This window comes from Dasypus novemcinctus, chromosome 2, assembly GCF_030445035.2.
Source record: "Dasypus novemcinctus isolate mDasNov1 chromosome 2, mDasNov1.1.hap2, whole genome shotgun sequence".
Classification (NCBI taxonomy): domain Eukaryota; kingdom Metazoa; phylum Chordata; class Mammalia; order Cingulata; family Dasypodidae; genus Dasypus; species Dasypus novemcinctus.
This window is the reverse complement of record NC_080674.1, coordinates 85,175,287-85,200,020: the sequence shown is the minus strand read 5'-3', so window position 1 is coordinate 85,200,020 and position 24,734 is coordinate 85,175,287. Positions and strand designations below refer to the sequence as shown.

Genomic DNA, 24,734 nt, shown 5'->3' with positions numbered 1-24,734 from the left:
AAATTTGAGCCTAAGGGAGGCTCAAAAATTCTGAGAGATTTTTGTTTGTTAGCACAATATGGACCTTATGGCAAATATTACAGCTTGTCTTCAAATTATTTGCTTGTTCAATTAAGCATTCCATAGTCATGACACCATGCCATGTGACTACAAATACCAAAAGGATTTAAGAACATCTGGCAGATTAAGATAGTTATAAATTATGCTGAGAAATTGTAACTGATGTTTAATGGTAAACCTAACTGAAGATAGCCTATTTATGAGACCTGCAAAGAACATATATTGTACTGCAATATGATTAATCATCAGAAGGCACATATTTCCATTAGCTGAAATAAAATGTGATGCATAGAGATTTTTATTCATAAAAGGTTCATTTTTAACTATAAATTGAACATTATGATTATCGATCAGCTCCGAGTACTCACCTGTAATTACTGATATTTAAACTCTCCTCCATCAGAGAAAGTGTGTGATACCAAACAAGGACAAGAGAAACAGAATTTAAGGATTTAACTCGGCCCCAATGGACCTCAACATTACAGCACCAAGGATCTAACTGCAGTAAATGACTGCGATTAATACGAAATAACTCCTCACACATAGGCACTGAGATTCTAGGCACAATAGGGCACAGTTAAGACCTCAACCTGACAGCTCTCCTCCCCTCTAGTCCATCTCTAGGTTGTCGTAACCGCATCACTGCTGTGCAGTTGGTTTGCTTTTGAAAGTCACTGAACAGTTTCCATCCCAGTGCCCACATTGCCAGACACAGAACCCATTCCAATGGCCAGGTGAACATCAATGCATGCCTTGGAACCTTTTTTTTTTAATCTGTAATTTTAAAAAAGGTATCGAACACTTACGTTTAAAGCAGTAGGCATCAAATCTGCTATCAGGGGTAGGAAAGCCTGTCTGGTTCTCAAAACGATACAGGGTTCTCACCCCAAGTAAACCACCACCACACTGGGCCCTGGCCACAGTCACAGGGTGGCGCACACTGGCGTCCGACAGCCAACCGTAATCGCACTGGTCGAAGCCGTTCCTCCAGGCCGCATGCAGCTCCCCTACTGTTGCCAGCCGGCCATCCTGGTTTTCACATGCTTCTTCAGCTTCCTCAAAGGTGAATTTATTGGGAGCAGTAATGTGGATCACATCACCTGGAATAAACAGAGGAAAGAAGAAAGTCCTAAGTTTTCACTATTTATTCCTTTCCTGTTTCGGGAACTAGAAAGGGGGAAGGGCGCATGTGGTATGTTTTCATGCCAGGAAGCAGTTTCTGATACTTTAGAGTAGAAAACATAATGATTACTTCATTTTATTATAGTAATTTTTAAAATATATTTTTTAAATTTATTTTTAAAAGATACGGAGATTACATAAAATGTTACATTAATTACAATAATTTTTAATGGGCAATAAGAAATACCCACTGCAAAAGTTTCACGCAATTCTGTATATATTCCCATAGGCCACAAAAGCAGTCACTTGAGAATAAAGTAACAATAATGTCTTTAAAATGAACAAACAATTCCAAGTGATTCCTTGGACCACTGTTCAGGAAATGGGTTTTCTCATTAATGAAAGAGCCTATCACGTACCAATCAATATTGCATGTTAGAAGGGGAACTGCCAGGGAGGGTATTTTGCTTTGTTTATCTAAAATTCAGATAATAATTCTTTGATACTCCTTCTCAAATGTTGCTACCAGCAAAATGAATTAGCATCCATCAAATCAATCAACATTGCAAAACAATAAAACATTCAGGATACAAGTAGTGTGGAATACCATTTCCTGCCTTCCACATGTGCAGGCCGTGCTCTGTGCAGGAGCTGAGGACACACAGGTGAATGGGGACTCACTTAGTTTGCACTCAGCCTGCAAAAGCAATCAGCATTAGTTGGAAGGAGGGCCACCTTTTTTCCTACCTCTGGAATCTGCCCAGGAGGGCTACCTTTCCACAGAAATACTGTGTGTCCTGCAGTGGGCTCTAACTAGGTTCCAGGGACTTTTACATATGATGATTAAATAAGGCTGGGCATTTACTTCATTCATCACCTCTGCCAATTGGCAGAAGACACATTCATAATCATTTAACTTGTTAACAATATTCTTTAAATACCAAAGAGTCTGTTAAATTTGAATCTAACTCAATAACAATGCAAATAAGTTAGGCTTTTCACATATGAATATAAGAGGTTAAAAGGCAGAGGCAGAATTAGAGAACACTTAAGTGAATAGAGGAGGCAAGGAGGCATATAAAATAAGATAGAGAGGAAGCTAAAATATTGATAGCCTGTTATAGTAGCAGCTGCGGGTCTTGTTTCCATCTCACTGGGGCTGCTCTTTGATTCTATCATATGTTAGACAACTGGGACATGAAGCACTCCTATAATTTGGATCTTCACCTGACTAACTCCAGACATAACAAGCAGTTGTTTAAAACGAATAGAGCCATTACTCTTTCTCAGCGTGTGAGAGCTTTTATAAAACAAGAAAAATTAGTATCGGAAAGAGAGCCAACACACAAAGCTTTTCTCACTACATATCTAAAATCGCTACTGATGAAACTAGGTCAAGTCTCAACAAGAAGTATTTGAAGAAGAGAAAGAAAAAAGACTTTTACCTGATTAAAAGAAGTAAGGTATGGGAAAGAACAGGTCTTTCTTAATTATCTAGTCTGGCAAAGAAGAATCATCTCAAATCCAAAATATGGGATAACAAGTTCCTCAACTATGCAATATCTCCATGCTATGAAAACTATAGTAAGTTTTGAAAGTATGAGGGTCACAGTACTAGTTTTAAAGTATGTATTCAATAACATTTGTTGAATGAGTGGCATTTCAAGTTCTTGTTAAGAAATGAGGTACTCTTTTTCCTCCATCCTTACCCAGCAACACATTAAAGAGAGTTCTGTTGTGGAGGTTTGGGTAGGTGCTGTCTGGACAAATGATTGTCTCACCTATGGACTAGACTCAAATCAACTTGGCAAAAGGCAGATGGAGAAACTGCATCATCCCATGCAGTCCCATTCACCTCAGTATTACACTTGAATTAGACCTGAAAGGAATCCAAGTGTGAAGAGGGGCAACGTGCCAATGCTTTTCCTTCCAAGATAGTGTACTTGAACTTGTTATTGCAGCTGCGATATTAATTTTGCTGCCTTAGTTTCCTTCATTGTGAGATATTTCTACTTGGACACAAAATGACTTCTTCTTAAGCAACAAGAGTGATCGACCAGAGCAGAGCAAAGCAATATAATTAAGTAATACTCAACTTCTCCAAACAGCACCGCTACTCTATCTGTTGAGGGGAAATTAATGTCTTCAAATACAGCCAGACCAAAGGGTTGATGAAGAAAAATGACTGCATGATTTCATGACTATTGGCTCCCCAGGTTTAAACAGACAATGTGTTTGGGGTGTTAAAGAAAAGGAAGGTTTCAGGAGGTGCTGTCAGGTTAAAAAAGGAATTTGCTTATTATTTAAAAATGCATACAGATCTACTTATGGAATTTTATATAGAAACTCATTAAATATGACTGTCTATCAAAATATCAATTACTTAGCTCACTAGTTTGGAAGATATAATTTCCACTTCTCTAACCAATACTCATATAATAATGGTTCAAATTATATGATTAAATTTCATTATCCCCAAGTTTACCTATTTCCCTTTGCATTTATATGTAGAAATTTTTAAGCATGTAAATAAAATTTGGGATTAAAAAGATAATGAATAAGATAGCACATTGGGCTTCATGTAGGTCAGATAGAATAAGGAGGACTAAGCCTGTATCAATTGAGTTTACTTTAAGATGAGGATTGAAAGAATTTATCTATAAAGATAATGTATGGTCAGTTATCATATATGACCTAATTGTTTTATTTCAAAATAATGAGAAAAGAAAAAAAAAATCATTTTTAACTCCATTCCAAACAATGAATGACTAAGCCTTCTTAAATCAATGATTGTTTAGAATGAATCCATACTATAGAATTATCTTGCAAACTATATATTTTTTGGCATTTTTAAAAATTTATTGAATTATATCACACATACATAAACATACATAAACAATAAATGGATAATGATAGTTGTGAACTTATAAAGCAAACATACATAACATCATACGGGAACATCATACCTTACCCTACCAATAATACTCTGCATTGTTGTGAAATACTTTTAACTAATGATTAAAGAGCATTCTCAAAATATTACTACCAAGCAAAGTATCTTACATTTGGTGTATTAATATTTTATAACATTTATGTATGAGCATACATAAACAATAAGTGTATAGTAAAGGTTGTGAACTTATAGCAAACATGCATAACATCATACAGGGGTTCCATACATCAACCCACTATCAACACCTTACATTGTTGTGAGACATTTGTTACAAATGCTCAAAGAATATCATCAAAACCTTTTCTTACATTTGGTATATTTTCCTCCAACTCTCCCTATTACTTTTTTTAAAATATATTTTTATGTCAGAAGTTATAAACTTACAAAACAAGCATGCACATGTGCAGGATTCCCATACAACACACCTTCATCAATACACCACACCTTGGTGGAACATTTATTACAGATTATGAGATATGATCATCAGACTATAATGTATAGTGCACATTTGGCATGCTTTTGCCACACTCTGCCATCATCAACACAGTACATCTTTGGCTTAGATGCATGAATATTACATTATTATTATTAACCAGTCTATTGGTCACTCCAGTTGTATTTTTCCCACACTTCTCCACATTCCCACCACCCTGCAATAGTTATGTACATCTGCCCTCGCTTACAAAGGACACTCTTGCATTTGTACCATCAACAACGATTCTCATCCAATTCAGTCCCTAGATTAATCTCTACCTTCCTTTCAACTGGCATTTACATCCCTAGATTACCGTCTTCAGCCTAATTCTCATTTATAAACCAGCTGTTACTCATTATAATTTGTTATCATTAACTCTATACATTTCCACACTTTTACAATAAAGTTAATCAAACTTCTGCATGCATTAAATATCAATAGTTCATCTCAGTCCTCCTCTAGTCTCCTTTAAGAATCCACCACCTACCACCAGGTCTTGAAGATATTTTCCTACCTTTCCTTCTAGAAGCTTTACGGTTTTTCCTTTTAGGATTTTGATCCATTTTGAGTTAATTTTTGTATAAGATGTGAGATAGGGGTCCTCTTTCCTTCTTTTGGCTATGGATACCCAGTTTCTCTCAGCAAGGTTTGTTGAATGGATTGTTCTGCCCAAGCTGGACGGGTTTGACAGATTTGTCAAATATTACTTTATCATAGATGTGAGGGTCTGTTTCTTAAGCATCAGTTTGGATCCACTGGCCTATGTTTCTGTCTCCATGCCAGTAACATGCTGTTTTTACCAATATAGCTAGGTAATATATTTAAAGTTTGGAAGTGAGAGTTCTGCAACTTCACTTTTCCTTTTTAAGATGTTTCTGGCTATTCGGGGCCCCTTACCCTTTCAAATAAATTTGATAATCATGTTTTCCATGCTGTTTTCCATGCTGGTGGAATATTTATGAGGATTGCATTGAATCTGTGTATACATCAATTTGGGTAGAACTGATATCTTAATGATATTTAGTCCTCCAATCCATGAGCATGGAATGTTCTTCCAATTATTTAGGTCCTTTTTGAGTTGTAGGGAAATGAGTTGTAGGGAAAACGAGTTGTAGGGAAGCGGACTTGGCCCAATGGATAGGGCGTCTGCATACCACATGGGAGGTCTGCAGCTCAAATCCTGGGCCTCCTTGACCTGTGTGGAGCTGGCCCATGCACAGTGCTGATGCACGCAAGGAGGGCCGTGCCACACAGGGGTATCCCCTGCGTAGGGGAGCCCCACGCTCAAGGAGCACATACCATAAGGAGAGCTGCCCAGTGTGAAATAAAGTGCAGCCTGCCCAAGAATGGCACCACACACACGGAGAGCTGACACAAGATGACGCAACAAAAAAGAAACACAGATTCCTGGCGCAGCTGATAAGGATAGAAGCGGTAACAGAAGAACACACAGCAAATGGACACAGAGAGCAGACACTGGGGGGGGGGGGGAGGGGAGAGAAATAAATAAGTAAATAAATCTTTTTTGAAAAATGAGTTGTAGTTTTCTGAACACAAGTGTTTTTACATCATTGGTTAAGTTTATTCCTAATTATTTGGTTCTTTTAGTAGCTATTGTACATGGATTTTTCCCCTGACTTCCTCCTCAAATTGCACATTTCTCATGTCTCTTAAAATTTATTTCATCTAATATAAACAGAGGCACTCCCTTTTTTGTTTGTTTTTTGTTACTGAAAGCATGGAATATCTTTTTCCAGCCTTTCACTTTCAATTTATTGGTATCCTTGAGTCTAAGGTGAGTCTCCTGCAGACCACATACAGGTGGCTCATATTTTCTTATCCATTCTGCCAGTCTGTGTCTTTTGATTGAGGAGTTTAAACCATTAACATTAAATGGTATTACTGTAAAGTTCTTATTTCATCCATTTGACCTTTGGGTTTTATCTGTCATATTTTATTTTCACTACTCTTTTGAGACTTTTACTTTTACTGATATAATCTTCATTTCTAGACTCTCTTCCAAGCCTCTCTTTTCTTTCCAGACTGTAGCACACCCTTTATTATTTCCTGCAAAGCCAAACTCTTGGTTACAAACTCTCTCAGTTTCTGTTTATCTGTGAATATTCTAAACTCAACCTTATTTTTGAAAAACAATCGTGCTTGATATAAGATTCTTGGCTGTAAACTTTTCTTTTGGGGATCCTAAATATATCATACCACTGTCTTCTTGCCTCCATGGTTTCTAATGAGAATTCGACACTTAATCTTATTGCATATCCCTTACATGTTATGCATTGCTTTTCTCTTCTTCCTCTCAGAATTCTCTCTTTGTCTTTGGCATTTGACATTCTCATTAGTATGTGTCTCAGAGTTAGTCTATTTGGATTTATTCAGATGGGAGTACATTGTGTTTCCTAGACATGGATATCCATGTCCTTCAACAGTGTTGAGAAATTTTCTATCATTTCTTCAGATATTCCTTCTGCCCCTTTATCCTTCTCTTCTCCTTCTGTGACACCCATGACATGTATGTTTGCACATCTCTTGCTGTAGTTTAGTTCCTGAAGACCTTGTTCAATTCTTTCATTCTTTACTTCATCTGTTCTTTTGTATGTTCACTTTTGGATGCCATTTCTTCAAGTTTGCCAATCCTTTCTTCTGCCTCTTCAAATCTGCTATTATATGATTCCAGTGTACTTTTTATTTCATTTATTGTGCCTTTCATCCCCATAAGATCTGCTATTTTTCTATGTATGCTTTCAAATTCTTCTTCGTGCTCATCCAATGTTTTTTTTTTTTATATCTTTTTTCCTTTCCCTACCCTTCCCCTGCCCTGCTGTTTTTGCTGTCTGTGTCCATTAACTGTGTGATCTTCTGTATCTGTTTCTCTTCTTGTCTTCTCTTCTCATCTTTCTCCTCTAAGATTCACCGGGATTCAATCCTGGGGACCTCTGATGTGGAGAGAGGTTCCCTGTCAATTGTGCCACCTCAGTTCCTGGTCTCTGCTGTGCTTCACTTTGACTCTCCCCTTCATCTCTCTTTTGCTGCATCATCACTTTGCTGTGTGACTTACTTGCATGGGCACTACCTCAATGTGCGGGCACTCGGCTTGCTGCACAGACACTAGGCCCACCATGCTGGCACTGGCTTGCCATGTGCACACTGGCTCATCACATGTGCATTCGGCTCACCACACAGGCACTTGCACGGGCACTCAGCTCATCGTGCAGGCACTCAGCTCAACGTGTGGGCACTTAGATCACCACAGGGGCACTAGCTTGCCACTCAGGCATGCTTTCTCTTCTTCTTTTTCACCAAGAGTCCCAAGAGATTGAACCCAAGTCCTCCCATATGGTAGGCAGAGGCCTTATCACTTGAGATACATCCACTTCCCCCAATGTTTCTTAACATCCTTAATCTCTTTAGTCATCTCATTAAATTTATTAAGAAGATTTGTTTGAACATCTATAATTAGTTGTCTCAGCTCCTTTATGTCATCTGGAGGCTTATGTTGTTCCTTTAACTGGGCCATATCTTCCTGTTTCATGGTATTGAATGTAATTTTTTGTTGGTATCTTAACCTCTGGCTTACTAGATGTATTTATTCTGGGTACAGTTTCTCTTTTTAGTTTGGGGTTTTCTTACTCTTTTGCTGAGGAGTACATTTGGAGCCGAGGGTACGTTTGGTGCTATAAGCTGTGGAGACTCAAGCTGCCTGCATTGCCCAAGGGATGGATGAAGCTTCTTCCAACTTTCTCCTTTGCCAGGGGTAGGGACAGAACCACAGCTGTGTGTAATAATCCAAGTCATGCAGGCCTAGACAATAGTTGCCCAGACAGACTGATAAAACTTCATGCCCCTTTCTCCCCTGCCTGGGGCAAGGATGGAGCTGCAGGTGTGGGCAGCAGTTTATGCCATGCGGGTCCAAAATGACTGCAGTTACCCAGGAAGACTTCCAGTTATTCAGTCTGTGCCAGCTAAAGGTACCTGCAGTTACCCAGAGAGGCTGGTGCAGGGCCTGTCAGCCTCCTCCCTGCTAGAGGTAGGGCTGAAGCCTAGGCTAGGTCTGCAGTTCAATCTGGGTGAAAGAAGCCGGTCTCTATTCTAACTGTGATTTTCAGTCAGCCCAGCCTCCCCTCATGCCTGGGGCAGTCAAAATGGCAGCTAACAACTCCCCTCTGACCTGGACAGGCCCAAACCCCAGCTGTTCCTAGGGTCATACTCCAGCCAGCTGAACCACCCAATCAGTAGCTGAAGTTAGCAGCCAATCGTCTCTCCCTCCCCCACTTTTGGGAAATGGAACCTCCACCAACTGCCTCAGCTCCCAAGGCAGATTGGGACACCAGAGTAGAATGATTACCAGCTTCTTTGGTGTGGCCTGTATTTTCCCAGAGAGGCAGGTGTAGGTCCCCTCACGTTCTTCCTGGAGGTGAGGCTGGTGCATAGGCTAGAGCTGCAACCCAATCTTGATGAATAGAAGCAGGTCCCTACCATCACTGTGATTTTCAGTCCACCCCACTTCCCCTTGTACCAGATGCAAAGTTAAAATGGCAGCTACCAGTCTCTTTCTGACTTGGTTCAAATTTTAGCTGTTCTTAGGATTATACTTTAGCCAGCTGAGCTAAGTAATCATTAGCTGAAATTGGTGCCCAACCATCTCCTCTTCTCCCATTTTTGGGAAGTAGAGCACCCAATTCCAGCAGCAGAATAGCTCCTGAGGCAGCTAATGCTGCCAGAGGAAGATGGGCACTGGCCTCCATGGTGTGGAGCGCTCTATGCACAAATCTTCTCTGCAGATGGGAAGTCTCCTCCTTTCATTCTTTCAAGGATATTGTAGGATGCCCTTCTGGTCTCCTGAAGCCCCTAAACAAGCACTTTAGGTAGCTCTGGGTGATTACTAATTGCCTTGTAGACATGCTGAATCTAGGATCTCCTTGCTCTGCCACCATCTTGCTAGTCGTTCCAAGCTATATTTTTAAGCTGTTTTGATTTAATCTATACCAAAATGTTAAGTTAAATGTCCAAACTTCTGTCCTCCCTTTGTATTAACCCCCAAAACAGAACATCTTATAATTTTCTAATTTATGCCAAGATATTCTGACATAGGTTTCATACTAAAACCTGAACTAGAAACAAAAGTAATAAATAATAACATTAACTAGACAAATTCATATTACTATGTGTCCTTGATATCTAAGACATTATTTTTATATTATATGAAGAAACTGAGTAATCCCAAGCCTCTTAAATGCCAAGTTTTAATGAGAAAATCCTTTGACATTATATGTTTTTATCCAATGTAATAAACGTGCATGTGACCTAATGTTTAAATCTGGATAAAGGGAAGTGAATGCAGCTCAAATGATAAGGTCTCCACCTACCATATGGGAGGGCCCATGTTTGATCCCTGGGGACTCCTGGTGAAAAAGAAGAAGAGAAAGCATGCCTGAGTGGTAAGCCAGTGCTCGCACCGCAGCTGAGAGCCCACGCAGTGAGCCAATGCCCGCACAAGTGAGTCACACAGCAAGATGATGACACAACAAAAGAGAGATGAAGGGGAGAGTCAAGATGAAGCACAGCAGAGACGAGGAACTGAGGCGGCACAAGTGACAGGGACCTCTCTCCACATCAGAGGTCATCAGAGGTCCCCAGGATTGAATCCCAGTAAATGCTAGAATGGAAAACATGAAGAGAAGACAAAAAAAGAAATAGATATGGAAGATCACACAGCGAATGGACAGACAGCAGGGTGGGGGTCGGGGGGAAGGAGGAGGGGAAAAATAAAATGTTTTAAATAAATCTGGATAAACCTCTTAAAATCATATTGTTGAAAATCTGGATAGGGAAGATTGCTTACTTATGGTCTGTGGTGGTTTGAAACTGTAAGTACCCCAGAAAAAATGGTCTTAAATTTAATCCATTCCTGTGATTGTAAGTAGTACCTTAGAGTTACATCCGTTAAGGTGTGGCCCACCTCAATCATGATGGGTCTTAATCCTATTTCTAGAGTCCTTTATAAAGCATGATGTCCAGACAGAGGGAGAGCAAGTCACAGAAGCGAGAAGTTGAAATAAAAAAAACCTGGAAGAGAAGGGAGACACCAGCAAATACTGCCATGTGTCTTGCCATGTGACAGAGGAGCCAAGGATAGCTGGCAGCTGGTCTTTGGGAAGAAAGCATAACATCACCTTGATGATGCTTTGATTTGGATATTTTCTCAGCCTCGAAACCATGAGCAAATAAATTCCCACTGTTTAAACTAATTCATTTCATGGTATTTGCTTTGATCAGCCTAGCAAACTAAAAGATGATCCAAGCTCTATTAACATAATTTCCAAAATAGTCTTCTATAGAAAACTAGTGATCCTAGCGCTGTGAATAGGTATTCCAAAGAAAAGCGGTTCCATGGATATGCATTTAGAAAACAAATACTTGTCACTAAACACAATCTCACAGGTGTCTTTTCTGCAAGACGTAAACACTGCATATCTTTAATACTATACTGTAGGGAAGCAGATGTGGTTCAAGTGATAAGGCCTCCCCCTACCATATGGGAGGACCTGGGTTCAATCCCTGGGGCTCCTGGTGAAAAAGAAGAAGAGAAAGTGTGCCTGCATGGCAAGCAAGTGACCACATGGTGAGCCGAGTGCCTGCATGGTGAGCCAAGTACCCATGTGGTGAGCTGAGTGCCCACATGGCAAGCCAAGCGCCCATGTGAGTACCTGTGCTGCGAGCCAAGAGCTCACACAGGGAACTGAGTGCCTACGCAAGTGCCCACAGGATGAGCTCAGTGCCCACAGGAGTGCCCACGTGGTGAGCTGGTGCCCAAGCAGTGAGCCAAGTGCCTGCACAATGAGCCAGTGCCCACGCAAGTCAGTCACACAGCAAGATGACAACACAACAAAAGAGAGACAAAGGGGAGAGTCAAGGTGAAGTCCAATAGACACCAGGAACTGAAGTGGTAGAATTGACAGGGAACATCTCTCCACATCAGAGGTCCCCAAGATCAAATCCCAGTGAATCCTAGAGGAGAAAGACAAGAAGAGAAGACAGAAAAAGAGAAATAGATACAGAAGATCACACAGCAAATGGACACAGACAACAGAAACAGCAGGATGGGCGAGGGGGAGGAAAAGGACAAAAATACTATATTGTATATTGTGAGTCTCCACAAGGAAGTTATGGTTCGCCAAAAAACCATTTGCCCAAAAAACTCCTCTTTTCTCATAGAACACTAATTAATAGTCCACGGATCTGCTTCTTGGGTTTGGAAAACACTGCTCTAGAAAAATGTGTTTCAATTAAGAAGAGGAATCTCAGTTCATTTATATCAAACATATCTGAATATTAAGTTTATGGCAGCTTAAGTGTCAACCTGCTCAAGGGAGAAGCAGAGTGAGAAAGGACAAAGTCAGCAGACAAAATAAAAGTAGGAATTCACTCCACTATAGCACAGTGGGGTGAAATTGTGCAGGAATTAAATCTGGGGCAGTGAAAGTAATGTAATGCCAGGTTTGGTCCAAAAAAATGAATGCTCAAATGAGGATGCACCATGAGGCAAATCAGAAACTAAAAGAAAAAAAAAAAAAAAGTGAGAGAGACAGAAAGCCATTGATCACAGACAAAAGTAGGAAATGAAGCAAAGCAGCTCAGTGCACTTGCACCATTGTGTTCTCTTAACACGATTTAATTGGCCCAGCTGTGTAAGCTCCTACCCTGAGGCTAGCTAGCTAAAAGGCACCCTTTTTGCCTCTGATGTGAGTAATGAAAGCTCCTTCCTAGTTTTTATCGCAGTATTTACTACCTTTGGAGTTGGGGGGAAAGCACAGACCTCTGTGAGAGAAAATGCCAATTTTATTAGTATTGGCCAAGGTCATGTTGTAACTCTATTACTGTATACTTGGACCTGAACAATTTAATATATTTTTAGATTTACTGAATTGTTGCCCTATTGTCCTATGTCCTACTGGAAAACAAACACTATTTATAAGGTTGATAAGATTACTGTTAAGTTACAGAAGTAGCCTCATTAAAGCAGCCACATTTATAGGACAATTGCTATCAAATTTGGAGCTAGAATACTAATTTGGAACAAGTCTTTAAATGTCCTTAAATTTACTAGGAGATAATATTTAATTTCTCTGTAATTAAAGAAAGGACAATAAAATGTCAGAAAAGAAATATACAGAATATCTTTTGCATACAAAAAAACCATGCATTACTTCAGAAAAATTGTAAGTTAATTTAAGTTAATATGAGCAAGAATTCATGTATATGTATACACATAAGTGCGCACATACAGACACTCATAAAAATACAATGCAGAAGAAAGGATTTTGCATGCATGATAATTTGCATATTCAATGGAAAACATATAAGCAATTTCCTAAGTCATATTTTTCTACAATTCCAAATTAATAATTTTGGCTTTGAATTATTCCTATTATTTTGGCTTTCCAGGAAACTGCGAGAAGAAACTGGAAAACATTCCTGGTGAGACTTCAATATTTCATATCATCCCCAAGACTAAACTTGTCTTAATCATGAGGATTAACATCATCAGGAATAGTAAGGAAAAAAATACTTTAATTTGACAACTAGCTGCTACAAGAATCCCTGGAAAGTGGACCATGCATATCCTTTTTCCACACTTCAGATTACTAACTGGAAAAGCTGCTTCTTGGCAGATTAAAAAATGACACATCCTGAAATGGCAAGCAATGATGGAAACAAATCAAAACATTAAAAACGACCCACGGTATTCAAAAGTTAGAGTTTATACCCACAGGTAACTCAGAAAAATTATTAAGAGACAGTGAGTCTAGAGCAAAGCTAGAATAGGATTTTTCTTTTCCCGGACTATTCCTGTCAATCACCAAGGTGAAAAGAAGAACAATTCTTTCCAAAAAAACTTTGGGTCAAAGCTGAGATCTCTCACCAATTTCTAGCAAGACATATTTTTTTCTGGGTGATGTGATAAATGTTTAATGTTTCTTCTATTCTTTTGTGCTAATAACCCTGCATAGTTTGGTCTGAAAATGAATTCTTATAAACCAATGATGACTGGTTTTTACCATTAAAAATAGAACTCCCTGTTTTTCTGCATCTTGAGGAATCAAGGTTGATAAATGTTTTTACATTTCCTCATTATTTTGGTCAAAATGGTAAATAAGTAATAAGTGTATGCAAATGTAGGTGTGGTATGTGAGCTTGAAGTAGTCACATGAAATGAGCTTCTAAATACCCAAACCATAAAATCCTTAGGATATAGAACATATAATAAGGTGATAGAAACAATTCAATTTAACATAATTATTATAGCAGCTGTGAAAATCTGGGACTTTTAAGTTTTTCAAAAAGGGGTTCTATTCCTTCCTCTGTTTTTTTTCTCCTTTGCCTGTCTATATATATAGAATCAAATCAATGAAGACTTCGGCCCACTATCCTCTGGATCACAGAATCCATGAGCTAAATATGTTCTAATAGCAGGTAACCATATAATACACAATAACTATATAACCTTTAAGGTCTAAAGTTTGCTGATAACTTAAAAGCATGTCAAGTCCCCTAAGACTTGATCTTTTAACCTGTGCAGAAGCCAACCTTCTATTAGCAGTGACAGGAAAAACTTTGGTGTTGCCAAGGTAACTTCACTTCTTTGCAGAACTCAGAGCTCACGTTAGGCTGGTGATGTTTCCAATTTAGGGTGTAATGAGACTGGAGAGTTAGCACCTTTCAAATTTCTCACCTTTAAGCTTAAGTAGAAAGACTGATGTTGCTTAAAACTTAGAATTTGGGTTTTGAAATTTTTAACCTTTACTTATTAGATTATTATCATTAGTCTGCTGTGACGGTCAATTAACATTTGCTAAGTCAGATAACATTCCTGGGAAAAGGAATCTGCATAGTTTTAAACGTGTTATTACAAAGTCCCCATGTATGTCATTTAAAAGCTTCAAATACTAATGAAGCCCTCACTAAAAGTTAAATATATTTTAATGGTTTTCAGAATGTCTGGACTTATACATTTCCATAGACAAGGCAGTAAGATTTCCATTAGAGTGAGGAAGAGATTCTTAAACATTTATGGGTTTCTAAATCTTCAAAATCTATAAGCAATTGAATGTGTTATTTGATTTGACAGGCATAGTTTGTCTCTGTATAAAATACAGAGGACCAAGCCTAGTTTTTGTTTTTAAACCTAGTTTTTGTTTTTGTTGTTGTTGTGACTTTTCACAGCTAGGAGGCAAGTGGTCACTGTATTTCCAAAGACTCTTTGGGTGTGGAACTCCAGGAGAACGTGACATAAAAACCTTAAAGCTTCAAAGGGTTTATGTCAAGACATTTCTACTTATCTAAGGTTAAATTATAAAATGAAAGAGACCACATATAGAAAATTCTAAGAGGTCCACTGAAAGACTATTATAACTAATAAATGAGTTAGCAAGGTTGCAGGATACAAGACAGATGTATAAAAATCAACTGCATTTCTATATACTTGCAATGAACAATCAAAGATTAAGAAAATTCCATTCATTAAAAGAATAAAATTCATTAAAAGAATAAAATATTTAGGAATACATGTAACAAAATGTGAAAAACATACTCCAAAAGCAACAAAATTTTACTGAATGAAATTAAATATCTAAAAAAAAGAGAAAGATATGTTCATGGATCAGAATACTTAATATTGTTAAAATGACAACTGTCTCTGACCTGATCTAGAGATTCAATGTAAGTCCTATCAGAATCCATTCTGGCTTCTTGGTAGAAATCAACAAGTTGATCCTAAAATTCATGGAAGAACTCAAGAGACCTAAAATTGCCAAAACAATCTGAAAAAGAAGAGCAAAGTTGGAAGATACACTCTTCCTGAAACCTAAACTTAATGCAAAATAACAGTATCAAGAAGGTATAGTACTGGCATTAGGAAGATATAAGATCAATGGAATAGAATTGAGAGTTCAGAAAAAACAATTTATCTATGGTCAACTGATTCCTGACAAAGGTCCCAAGTCCATTCAGTGGGGTCTTTTTTCAACAAATGGTGCTGGGACAACTGGATATCAACATGCAAAAGAATGAATTAGACCCCCAACCTCAGACCATATACAAAAACTAACTCAAAATGGAACAAGGGTCTAAATATAAGAGCAAAAACTATAAAACTCTTAGAATACATATGGGTAAATCTTTGTGATTGGGATTTGGAAATATTTTCTTAGATAAGACACCAAAAGCACAAACAACCAAATAAAAAATTAAATAATTGAACTTCATCAAAATTAAAAATTTTGCTTCAAAGAACACTATGAAGAAAGTGAAGTGACCATTGGTCCCACTATTGGTGGGGTAACCAATAAGAGGTAGGGCCCCTCCACTTAGCATTAGCAAGTAGAGGAATAATTAATAGCTAAAGAGGTGACCAAACAAGCCAAAGCGCACTCTCTCTGTCTAGAAGAGCCAGCATCAAATCTCGGTGCCTATTTCCGTCCTTCTCTCCCATTTCTCAGTAAGCTCTGTTCTTTCCCCCCATTTGTCAACAAATTCTTTTTTACTGGACTAACTAAAAAAAAAAAGTGAAGTGACAGGAATAGAAGGGAGAACATACTTGCAAATCATATATCTAATAAGTGACTTGGATCCAGAATATATAAATCTCTAACAATACAACAATAAAAAGAAAATAACCCAAACAAAAATGAGCAAGACATCTGAACAGACATTTCTCCAGATATATAGAAATGACCAATAATCCTATAAAAAGATGGTGACCATCATTAGTCATCAGGGAAAAACCAATTCACAACCACAATGCAATATCAACTCACACTCCTTAGAATGGGTATAATTTTAAAAATCAGTTAAAAACAATTATTGGTGAGGTGGTGGAGAAATCAGAACCCTTATGTGCTGCTTTCAGGAGTGTAAAATAGTAGAGCCATGTTGCAAAACAGCTTGGCATTTCCTCACAAAGTTAAATGGTTTCCATTTGACCTAGCAATTCTACTTCTATGTATATAGCCAAGAGGAAAAAAAAACCTATGTCCACCAAAAACTAGTACATGATGGTCATAGCACCATTATTCATAAGAGCCAAAGGTGAAAACAACCCTACCTGATGAATATTAACAAAATGTAGTATATTAATGCAATAGAATATTATTCACCATAAAAAGGAATGAAAGACTGACACATGCTATAACATGGATGAACCTTGAAAACACTAAGCTAAGGGAAAGAAGTCAGTCACAAAGGGCCACATATTGTATGATTACATTTACATGCCATGTCCACAACAGGTAAATGTATAGAGACAGAAAGTAGATTAGTGTTTGCCTATGACTGGACTTCAGGAAGGGTTGCAGGAATTGAGAGTTGATAGCTAAAGTATATGAGGATTGGGGTGATAAAAATGCTCTAAAATTTATTGTGGTGATCGCTGCAAAACTGTGAATAAAACCATTGTATGGCACACTTTAAATAGGTGATTTGTAAGTGGGAAATCAGAGATTTGGGGGAACTTTGCCAACACTTGGCATCTTCTTGGCTAGTAAGACTGCCTGCTGCTCTGCTGGGCAATCTTTGGTGGCCCTGAGAGTTACTGAAACAGAAGAGGAGGATGGACATGCCCAGTAACTTCTCATCATCCAAGTCTTTTAAACTCTCTGTGCCTCAGTTTCCTTATGTATGAAAATGAGGCTTTTAAAAAGAAACATGCCTCATAAAGGTTTCATGAGGGAAAGTGGACTTGGCCCAATGGTTAGGGCATCCGCCTACCACATGGGAGGTCCACGGCTCAAACCCCTGACTTCTTTGACCCACATGGAGTTGGCCCATGTGCAGTGCTGATACGTGCAAGGAGTGCCCTGCCACAGGTGTCCCCCGCGTAGGGGAGCCCCACATGCAAGGAGTGCGCCCTGTAAGGAGGGACACCCAGCACGAAAGAAAGTGCAGCCTGCCCAGGAATGGCGCCACACACGGAGAGCTGATGCAGCAAGATGACACAACAAAAAGAAACACAGATTCCCAGTGTCGCTGATAAGGATAGAAGCGGTCACAGAAGAACACACAGCGAATGGACACAGACAGCAGACAACTGGGGGGGGGAAAGGGGAGAGAAATAAATAAATAATAAATATTAAAATTAATTAATTAATTAAATTCAAACTGAGAATCTACAGAAGGGAAATCACACAATTTCAGGATTTGATAGATTTATCAAAACCTTTTCGAATGCTAAATCCTGTTCCAAGACCTGTTTAATGCTATTCAGGCATTTACCAAAATGTTTAGCTTTTCATGCTTAAAAGAGCTCATTAACAAAAAGGTTAATTTGGTTGTAGGTCAGGAAGAAAGATGACAGGGAAGTATCACACAAGTCTTAGAGGTGATGAGTTATCCTGGTTTTGACACCATGAAGCAGTAGAAATAAACAGCCCATAACTTGTGAATATCTACAAAGAAACAAATTCCAGAAAGAAGACCTGCTGGGGGCAGGGTCAGGAGAGATGGGGTAAGAAAGGGAAATTACAGTGTTGTAAGAAGCTGAAAGGAGAATTAAGTATTTCTGGGAAGGATTTATATTTTAAGAGACATAATAGAAAAAAGTGAGAAGAGAAATTCAAAGACAAAAATTAGCATCATGGAGATCCAATAAAAGTAAAAACAAATAGATTCCTAGTAAATTCAATGAACAAAGCAAAACATTTTTTTCAAATGATATAGAAATGGAGTTGTGGTAGAGCCATCTCTGAAAGGAACAAAGGTTAGGTTGGAGGTCTACTATAATCACCTTGAAATATTTCTTGTGTAACTATTATGTGACTACTACTAGACTAGGCACTATCTTGTAGTAGGGGGCGGTAGGGGGTACAGAAGAAATTCATGCTCTTATCTCAACCAGGGGTTTATAGTAGTTTTGCAGATATAAAACTAATACAGAACATTTTGTATTTGATGAATGCAAAGCATCTAGATAAAATGAAACACCAAAATGTGTGTAACTAACTCTAAGAAATATAGGAGTTCAGAACCAGGTAATATAAGTTTGAACTGGAATAGCCAAAGTTGAGCTTCTGGAAGCAGTAAGTTTTCAGGCACAGAAAAAACACAGCACAAGGCTGAAAAAGGGAATGACAGGGCATTGGTGATTAAATGTGTTGATGGTCTCAATGATCATAAAACAGGCCCCTTGAAGAACTGTTAAAGGCATGGAGTATTTTTGTGAGAATCAAATCAGAGAAAATAAAAGCCTGTTAATTAACAAAAAAAGCAAAATGTAAAGAATGCTAACTCTTTTGTAAGGAAGATGTATTTCTTACTGTACATTATAAACCAATAGTTACAGAAGTAAAAAAGAACAGAGAAAAGACACAAAAATGAGACGATGGGTATGGAGTTCAGAAGAGAGCTCAGAGCTAAAGGGGCAAAACAAGAAATTAACTATTTCGTTTTTCATTTAATTGTTTCTCTGGGGCCCGTTCATCCCACAAAGCATTAATATGACTTACCATTTACATACAAGAGGACAAAAATGAAATTTAAAAAACTAATAAGGAAACTGGAGCAAAGGAAAATTGCAAAGCAAGTAGAATACTGACGAGGACTAGAGAGATGTGTATCCACGAGGCAAGTGTAAAAGAAGGTGAATAAAGTAGTAGGGGCTGGCTGGGTTGGCATTTATAATGCAGAGGTTAGTTCATTAATTCACATTTATTTAACTCCATTTACGGGACATCTAGTTGCTGAGGGCATAGTAGGGATATACAGGTAAATTCACATGGTTCTTTCACTCCCAAAGCCTATAGTCTAATATGGGAGAAGGTGGTATAAAAAAAAATTTGTAGGAGGGTGATTAACATCATAAATTCAAGGTTCAGAGATGGTAAAGGCAAAAAAGGTCAACTAGAACTTTGGGATGGGATATGAGATAAAAGAAAAAACCCACAATATTAGATACATTAAAGTTCTGGGTAGCTTAGGTGAAAGTCAGGGAATCAGAATTTTGAAGGTTAGTAGTTAGTCTAGGTCAAGTAAAAGACAGGGTAGGCTACACTTGAACATATAGGCTGTAGGAGGACGGAATGTGGATCTCCAAGGATGCCCATGTCAGAAGGTAAGGAGCCCCTGGACTGATCACTTTACAGATCTGGAGACAGGGCTGGAAGTGTTGGCTTGTTGGCAAGGGAACTAAGGGGGTCAGCCATGACAGCACGCAGTCTGAACTTATTTGCTACCTCCTGATTTATCTACAGAGAAAATTACAGTCCTATTAAAAGGTAACTACTTTCTTAAAATTAACTGCTATCATAAAGAAGTCACATAATTAGTAAATATATTAATTTCACTAAAATAATTAGAAATTCCTTAAAAGTCTGAGGGTTAAAAAAAAAAAAAAAACAGGAATATTTACATTGTACTCCGTTTTTTCCAAAACTCTCTAAACTATTTTATCTAGGGATTATTATTTGGTATGGACATAGCTGGATTCACAGACATCTTACTGAACTGCCAGTTTTCAGTACAGAAATATATTCACCAACAAAGCAATTTCAGAAGTGTTTAAGTCCTCCGGTGACAAAGTGGGTCCATTTTGTGTTCATGACCTTCATGAAGATAATGTTCTAATCAGAATATAATCTCATTTCAAACAATTTAGGGGGAATAATCTAGGTATTTTTATTTTGCCACAGTGTTATTTTAAATTATTCAATAATGTTCAAGAAGTAAGTTATCATATTTGAAGAGCTCTGACATAAAAAATTCACCCCTCTTCATATAGTACCCATTTCCAGTTATTCTCTGTATCCTTCAAGGTACCATGGCTCAAGTAGAATTTGATAGAACATCATGCTTATAACATCTCGGATCAATTCTAGTCTGAAGAAACCTCCAGATATGAGAAATTTACAGGCACTCAGGATTCTTTCTACATTTAACAATATTCATTGTTATAAAATTTTTCCTTATATCAAATCTAATTCACAGTGCTGCAATTTTCACTTGTTTTCTTCTTCTTATGAATTCAGCAGAAATAAAGAAGCTTTCATGTGCCTGTAAGCTCTAATAGCTATTATTTATTGAGCACTTACTTTGTGCCATACACTGTGCTAAATGCTTTATAGCTTATCTCATTCAATCTTCATACCATGATTAAAAAGGAAGTATTCTTATGCCAAATTCACAGAAGAAGAAACTGAAACTTAGAGATAAAGCCTTGCCCAGGATCTCAGGACAGTAAGTGACAGAGCTGGGTGGGATTCAGTCACTTTGAGACTGAATCTTTGAGAAATTTAACTGCTTTCCAAGAGCCCTCTCTCAGCATTGTCTTTACCACTCCTAAATAATCCCAGCCTCCTTATCAGTTTTCTGAATCATTTAATCATATCAACTCTACTCGGAACCCTTTTAAGCTCTCCAAATCTACCTTGCCAAGAAACGCATATTAGACTCTTCATAAGGATCGTTTTATGAATTTTTGGATTTCTCTTTTAGATTCCCAATTCCATTAGTGTCCCATTATAAATCATGGCTAATAAGCCTCAATAACTTCTAGATCATTTCTAGAATGCAAGCTAAAATTGAAATGCTTGCTAGTGGATATAGGTGATAGCATTGCTCTCTTAAACACAGTAAGTTTTTTTAAAAACAGAGTTAAATATTATGGACATAAGCATGACTGTTTTATAATCACCATCTTAGAAGAAGAGAGAGATTAGATTTTTTTCCCCAAAAAGGCTGGATTTATTTTAGTGTAATTATTTAAATTTTCAAGAGAAACACATATGTTAGGATGATCATGGCAATATAAAACAAGAAGAGAGGAAAAAATGGAAGGTTGACATTCTGTCAACTAAATATCTTTCATAATAAATCATTAAATAAAAGCAGAAAGTTAACTGCATCTTTGAACCAGGTTTCATTTTATACTTAATTGGCTTTCTCATAAGACCATCTGAAATAATATGGCTTCTGATCTAAAGTAATGCTCCTTGGTATCTAACTCTTGCATAAATGTTCCATCACAGGCATTCTGAGTACTTCATCATCTCTAGTTTCTCTCTTACAAACACACACACACACACACACACACACACACACACACACACACACACACCTGGCTCTGACAAATGTAGTAATCTATAGGCGGAATTATTATACCCATGAATAAAAAAATATATTTCTTATGAGGAATTTTGGCTCACCTTCAAAGTAAGTTTTATCAATGTGGCAATTGAAATACCAGCTGTAAATTTATATAGTCAATTTTCCACAAGAATTTTTAACAACTGACAGTTTGCAAATGGTCTTTATCTCAAAGGGAGAGTGTACATTTCAGAAAATGTAATGAGAAATACCTTACAAGAGTGATCTTGTCATCTTGCTTTCACATCATCAGCCTCAAAAACCTAAAGCCCACTCCAATTTCATGTCAAAAGAGAAAAGACCAGTTTCTAAAAATGTGTTATGATTCCAAGGGTCAACAAACAAGGACAGAAAATTTTCCAAAGCATTGTCATTGTAAACATGCTGCATGTCCTCTAAAATTGTCTCTGGAACAAATTTTTAAAGCCTTGTTATTCTATTGACACAAATTTCAGTCAATGCTTGAAATGGTATTCTTTTATCATTCTCCTCCAACTTTTATGTGCTAAACTAAAAGGGCTCCAATTCTGTTGGTTTGGCATAAATATTCAAATTAAAGTTATGCTGTATTCCATATTACAAGTTTTCATTTATCAAATATATAAAACCCTATATCCCAAGTAACTGTATAAGATGTACTTGGATTACACTGTGGCAGAAACTACTTTTAAATTTTGCCTTAGAAGAGCCTTAGAAATTTATGGAGGTGGGGAAGAGCTTCTATAAGACCAGTAAATCTTTCCCAGTAGTGGACAAAATGTACATTCTCAGAGCAACTCTTCCAACAGAGTCCATTTCCTCAAACACTAGTAATAATGATAAGTAGATTATATAGGAGCAAGCTCTTAACAGGCTGGGTTGGTACAGTGTGGCTGAGAGATTTCTTGGCATGATTAGGGTGTCTCAAAAGTACTTTAACCAATACTTGCAGAGGTCATGGAATTTCTGGCATGACTGCAGAAAGACAGAGGCCAGAGTACCCTCCTCTGAATGTGAACGAACTTTCTCAGAGTTGGGGAGTCTACAGCCTAAGATTCCCATAGCTTCATCCACATAAGACTAAAGGAAAGACATGTTGGGGGACCATCATGGTCCACAGGCTGGTGGCATCCTGAGACCTTACACCGAAGAAGTTTGCTTGGGATGCTTATTCTTATTTGGGCCAGGCCATGCACCTGAAAACCACCATTTCTATTATTTTTTTTAAAGGTCTTTAGACAATTAGGTCTTACATATAATTTCTCAGAAAATACCTCTGGTCTAGTTTCAGTATTACCAGAATTCTAGAAATTTTTCTATCACTCTGTTGGATATTATTCGCAATTTAAAAAATGATAGATAAACATTTCCACTTCTACTGAAACGGCAATAGCCAACTTTTCCTAGAATCAGATTCTCCTACAAACCATCTCCTATTCTATTTTAAAAAATCAATGTTAAGAAAACTCTTTAGAAAATATAATAAAGACGGGTTATCAGTTTAAGGTGCTTAAAGGGGGGCATCTGGCATAGGGGAAGGCTTCTAGGGAGTGTGTGCATGCTCATCTTGTAATAGTATGTTATATCATTGGTGGAGACCCATTCAATGAGTAAGAAGGTGTACCCCCATCCTGGGGAGGCCTGATGTTCTCAAACATAGGGAATTGTGTCTCTTGAAAGAATTGGTGGCTCCCAAGTGGGGGTGATAGTCTAGTGTGTCAAGCTCGCAGCATTGTTGCAAGTATCTGTGAATCTGGTTCCTCAAGCAGTGAAGCTTGGTTGTCACTGTGGGCCCTGGGGGAAGGGGAAAGAGGAATAGAATAGATGGAAGCAGCATAACTGGGGGACAATGGAAGTGTTCCACAAGACTGAGCAATGATGGATATAGAACATGTTAAATTTCACCAAAAATGTATAAAAGTCTATAGGCTAAAATGTAAACCATAATGTAAATAAAAATTTAGATTGTACAGTCTAAAATATAAACCATAATGTATACCAAAATGGAATCATGTTTGGTAACTATGTTTCAATATCTGTACTCAGCTGCAGCAAATATAACATGAACATGTAAAAAGATAATTGCTGGGGAAGGGGGAAAAGGGTTTGATGTTGGATATATGGAAGTCCCCTATATTGTATAGGTGACTTTACTGTGATCTAAAACTTTTTTGAAGACAAAATTAAAAATTTTTTTTAAAAAAAGGATGTAGACACTCAGGAAGGAATGAAAGAAATTGCCTTGCCACTGTACATACAGGGTAACACCTATTACACCGATGAAAGGCAAAATGTCAAAAATAAAGTTTTATGATATTTTTCATTTTTTAATACTCCAATTTATTTTTTACTTTATTTTAGTTTTTTCTAAATTAGTATGTATTCTATTTCTAATCTTTAAGCCTATCATTACTATGTCATTTTCCTACTAATTGAATTTGGCAATATATTAGGCTTCATTTTTTAAGAAGTTTTGGATCACAGAGGGGTTCAACTATGGCAGGGGAGGAACAGTGGTGTGGAGTGTTACTGATGGGGGACACATGGTTGGGCGGGAAGTTCTCCAGGACATGCATATAGGGTATATAAAAATGTTCGGATATTCGTTGGGTGTTTTCATAGTAGTTACAGTTACAAATGACAACTGAGGGAGTGCTGAGTTCCTAGCCAGGGGAGCTCCATCACATTCCCCATGAAACAGCAACAATCCCCCAAGTGCAAGGGCAAAGACCAGTGAGGAAGGATGGTCCAATGATAACTATGCTTATGAGCCTGTGTGCCTGAAATTTGAACCAGGCCTAGAGCTGCAGGGTACCTAAGAGTTACCTCCTGAGAGACTCCATGGTGCTCAAATGTGGCCACTCTCTAAGCCAAACTCAGCCTGTAAATGCATTACCTTCCCTCCAGCATGGGACATGATTCCTGGGGATGAGCCTCCCTGGCACCAAGGGATTACTACCAATCACTAGCTGGTGATGTAACTAGAGAAAAACCTTG

General features: G+C 37.9%; 1 protein-coding gene across 1 annotated transcript in view; it reads right to left on the bottom strand.

The window, feature by feature from the left end:
* Positions 1–24,734, bottom strand: part of VCAN (versican) — a 122,133-nt gene that overhangs the window by 70,624 nt on the left and 26,775 nt on the right. The window contains exon 6 of the mRNA XM_058275658.2: positions 867–1,160. Coding sequence (XP_058131641.1) covers positions 867–1,160 — 294 coding nt within the window. The remainder of the gene's footprint in view (positions 1–866; positions 1,161–24,734) is intronic.